Source organism: Seriola lalandi, unplaced genomic scaffold, assembly GCF_002814215.2.
Source record: "Seriola lalandi dorsalis isolate HSWRI2012SDOR001 ecotype SW California unplaced genomic scaffold, Sedor1 jcf7180002054354, whole genome shotgun sequence".
Taxonomy (NCBI): Eukaryota; Metazoa; Chordata; class Actinopteri; order Carangiformes; family Carangidae; genus Seriola; species Seriola lalandi.
Window position 1 is genome coordinate 195,116 of NW_019524907.1, and position 4,337 is coordinate 199,452.

At 44.3% G+C, this 4,337-nt stretch overlaps 1 protein-coding gene across 1 annotated transcript in view; it reads left to right on the forward strand.

The window, feature by feature from the left end:
- Positions 1-4,337, forward strand: part of rab26 (RAB26, member RAS oncogene family) — a 68,007-nt gene that overhangs the window by 59,305 nt on the left and 4,365 nt on the right. Inside the window, exons 6-7 of the mRNA XM_023408116.2 lie at positions 3,501-3,566; positions 4,224-4,280. Coding sequence (XP_023263884.1) covers positions 3,501-3,566; positions 4,224-4,280 — 123 coding nt within the window. The remainder of the gene's footprint in view (positions 1-3,500; positions 3,567-4,223; positions 4,281-4,337) is intronic.

Below are 4,337 nucleotides of genomic sequence, written 5' to 3' on the forward strand. Positions count from 1 at the left end.
GAGGGGGGATTACAGCCGAGCTGAGTGGTTTTCATGTGATGAGACACAGAGAGAGGGATGGGGAGGAGGGAGGGAGGATGGGGAGGAGGGAGGGTGCAGGAGGAAATCTATGTTTACTGTTCAGTATATTTGTGTGTCTCTGCCAATGAGAGAGAGACGTGACCTTTTTCTTGCAGTTTCCATTCGATAACAATAAAGTACATTTGCCTCTGTTCCCCCTCCGGTCAGAAGTGGTCAACATGTGCTTGTTGATGCTTGAAATGTTAACAGCGGCCCTCTGCTCAGCCGGACGTCTCTGCTCATGTTGTGTTAGGGGTTATGTTTCTTTTGGTGTCCGACGCCACTGTTAGTAGTTACTAGTTTACGTCTCTCTACTTCTCTCGGACAGAAGTTGCGCTTTTGAAATACGACTGTGTTTGAAGCCGGAGGGAGGACGGAGAGATTGTAAGGTCCGACGCTAAGAAGCAAAAAAAAAAAAAGACATTGAGAAATCAGTGCTTTATGTTTCTTTGTTGACAGTGTTGACGGAGAGATTTCTCTGGCTGAGCACAGGGAGGCTCAGCGGAGATGGACTGCACTGCTCTGTGGAAAATGGGGAGATCTGAAGACTGATCCCTGCAGGTTTACCAGCAAAATGATTAAAAGAAACATGTCAGTTTCTTGGGTTTTTCTCGTGGAAGGATTCAGCGATCCGAGTGAGACAGCTGGTCCCTGCACTGGAAGGGGTTCGGAGGATTCCTGGATGTATAAAATGTCACAGGTTTTAAATGGTTTTTAAACTGTTTGGTTGAGCAGAGGAGCAGAAGTGTTGGAGCTGCGATAGCTGAACTCCGCCTGATTAAAGTTACACTGGTCTGAATGTTCAGCTGCCTTTACAATCTGACGTATGCCGTAGGAATTAGTTTATTACATATATGTCAAAGTGAGTCACACGTGCTGTGAAATATTTTTCCTTGGTAGATATTTTGGTGAAGGACATTACTGATGAAATGTCTCCTTTTCCTCTTACGCCCTAACAACATCTTCCCGCTCTTCCCTCTCAAACAGTGTCGGTGTTTTGACATGACCTTGACCTGCTCTTAAACGCTGGCTTCATCGCATAAGCTCTCCATTTCATTACAGCCACCGACCATCTTCTTCCTCTCATTCTCATCCGCTCTTAACAGCAGAATCTCAGAATAGCTCATCGTCCTTCACGATATCCTGTGAACAGAAAATGAAACAGGACGAATACAGTGAATACAAATCCTACAAATCCTCCTCTGGCTGATTAGTTCGTTTCTTTATTATCTTTAAATTCATTTTACTGCCAGAAATTACAACTTTTCACGATTTTTTAATGCGTAATGGTTGAAAGTAAGATTGGATTTAGATCTAATCACACACACAAAAGCACACACACATATAGTATCTGCTGAGAGAACGTTAAGGGATGGTAATTTCCATAACTGAAATGATTTCCATAATCACATGGGCTAATTAGAGGCATGAAAGCACGGCAGCTTTGTGGCTGTAATGTAAATTATTGTAGCCTGCATTAATAATCCTATTTTACTCCGAACGCATCGTCATCACGAGACACAGGCGCGCTGCTCAGCTACATGTACAGTATACTGTGGGGGACTGGAGATAAATAAAATAAAGAAACAAGAAAGAAGAGCAGTTCACGGACCTTTCCACCTCCATGAAGCGACGTCGTCGTTTTGCAGAGCTGATCGTTTTTCATTTGTTTTATGAGTTTTACTGTTTGATAATAGTTGAAATCACTGGTTATTATTCAGCGGCCTGTGGACCCCACTGGTTGGTGGCTGGCTTCATCACTCTTTTGCTCCCGGCTGCACAGTGGAAGCAGAACATCAGCAGCACTGGTCTTCTGTCAGTGGAGGAGTTCAGCCACAGAGTTTGTGTGCGAGTCGTAACAAAAAACGACTCTTGACTTTTCGGGGTCACACGTGAAGTGATGCTTGTAGACAACTGATGCTGGTGAAACTTAAAAACATTTGCTCTGTCGTAAGCCTGTGAACAGAATCTTATCTCTGCCGTGGCTCCGGGATGTCGTGGTCACATTTCACAAGTAGAACATTTTAAAGCAACTCTGTTTCCTAGAAATTGCGCTCATGTATTACTAAATGGTCGTGGTGACAAATGTGATAAATGTAAATACTTTTTAGAGGCAATGAATGTTTGAATGTTTTACATCAGAGTCTCTTTGGTTAAATGGCAGGAAACATTGTGTATGAAGCACATGAATGTCATTCCTATGAGTGAGTGCTGCTGCAGGCATCCTGTACTTCTTCCTGTCCTTCAGCAGAGACATTTTGTGGTATTTAAAACATGCCTGTTACTGAATTGCATCTCTATCACTCGCAATAACTGATTTTAAATATACAGCAGATGCTTCACAGATCCTCCGACTTGATTGAACTGCTTCAATCCAAACTGTCATTTTAAAACACATTATTCACTGTTGTCTGTGCACAGCTATTATCAGAATCCATTTTTACTTATTATCACAAAGTCGCAATAAAAAAAAACATGATTTTAAATATAAAATGTTACCAATGATTTCTTTAACAAACTGATAAAATGTTGTCTGTGGGATTTATTCATCACAACCTCTCAGAAATCAGTGGAATATTTGATATTAGTTTGTGGAAGAAATGATCTTGCAGTGGGATCCTGCCTGTACGGTTCCCACGGTCCTCAGTACTCATTACTACATTATTACACAATTACTCAGCCTGGTGTCGGACCACACCCATCTGTAAACTCTATCTTCACTTCGATCTCAGCTGGTATCCTCAACAGTTGTAACGTTATCGCGCCGACGAAGCAGGACAAAACATACAAACCGCTGCCATGACGACACACACACAGCCTCAAAAGCTGTAAACACTTCCAGCTCAGCTGTCGCAGCTGGTCGATGTTAGCTGACAGTAAAGACAGACTCGTCCAATACTAATCAGGTCTGGAAGGACTGCGACTCTCGTTTTGTTTCTCTGAGCTGCCTTCATCATCTCGCCTTCAGCTGCTCAGTGACTTCGCTGATCGACGGACATTTTCTAAAAAGTTTGCCTAAAACTTACCTGAAAAATGGGATGGAAACGCACTTCTGCACGTATGTTATAGTAAACATTGAAAGTGGCGTGTGCGTGTGCGTGTGCATGTGCGTGTGCATGTGTGGATCAAAGAGTAATGGAGTCCTCCAGAGACAGAGTGTTTTTTAGCCAGGTTACAGGGAGCCGAGAGACCTGGCTTGTAATTGGAAGAGTGAAGAAGAGAAGATCAGAGGAGGAGGGGAGGGCAAGATGAACTGCAGCCAATGTCGAATAAATGAATCATTTGTCTTTCTTTTTCTCTCCTTCTCTTGATTCATCCATCTCCTCTGTCACCACTCTTTCTCTCCAACCCCCACCCCTCTATCTTCTGCACTTTCTCCTTGTCCCTCTTTTCCTTTCTCGGTTTTGGATTTCTTCACCACTCTCTCTTTCCATCTCCAGGCGTGGTTGACAGAGATCCACGAGTACGCTCAGCAGGACGTGGTCGTCATGCTGCTGGGTAACAAGGTGAGACCTTGTTGCTAACACTGGGAGATGCAGGGACAGATGGATTCATAGAGGGAGGGGAAGGAGGGTTCGTGGAAGGGAGGAAAGTATGGCAGGAGCCGGAGTGTAAGGACAGATGGAGGGATGTGCCTGGAGGCAGAGAGAGAGAGAGAGGGAGGTACTTTATTATGCATCACAGACAAAAAGTGTCATCTTAGTGGATTCTGATCTTTTCCTCGGTCACACATCATGTGGAGAAAGTGATAACACTTATTGGTTAACTCAACAACATTTCAAATTGTGTGTTAACAATTGATCAAATGACTGTGTGTAATGTGAAAAGACCCACCCATCTCTACAGATCTGCTCCGGTTGATCGAGCTTTTAGCTTTTAGCATCTCCTCAGCCATATTTCCAGATTAAGCAAGTAGCTGTTTTTGGGGTTTTTTTGGAACCCAACACCAAATGGCAGAAAGTCATCGCAGCTACCTGAACCGGTGGAGCGTTAAGCGGAAGATGTAAGTTATTTGCAGCCACGGTGGGCGAGCTGCACTCAGTGGAAAAGCCGTAATAAACCTGCTGTACACCGTCTGAGGGGGAAAGATGTGGAGGCCGGAAAAAATGCTTTGAACGCTGTGACAGAACTCGGGTTTTTATTGTGCGTCTGATGTGTTGTAGGCCGACTCCACACATGACAGGGCGGTGAAGCGAGAGGAGGGAGAGAAACTGGCCAAGGTGAGATCCATGACACACACATGCAGTTTGACACGTGGACCCCCAAACCCCCCCCCC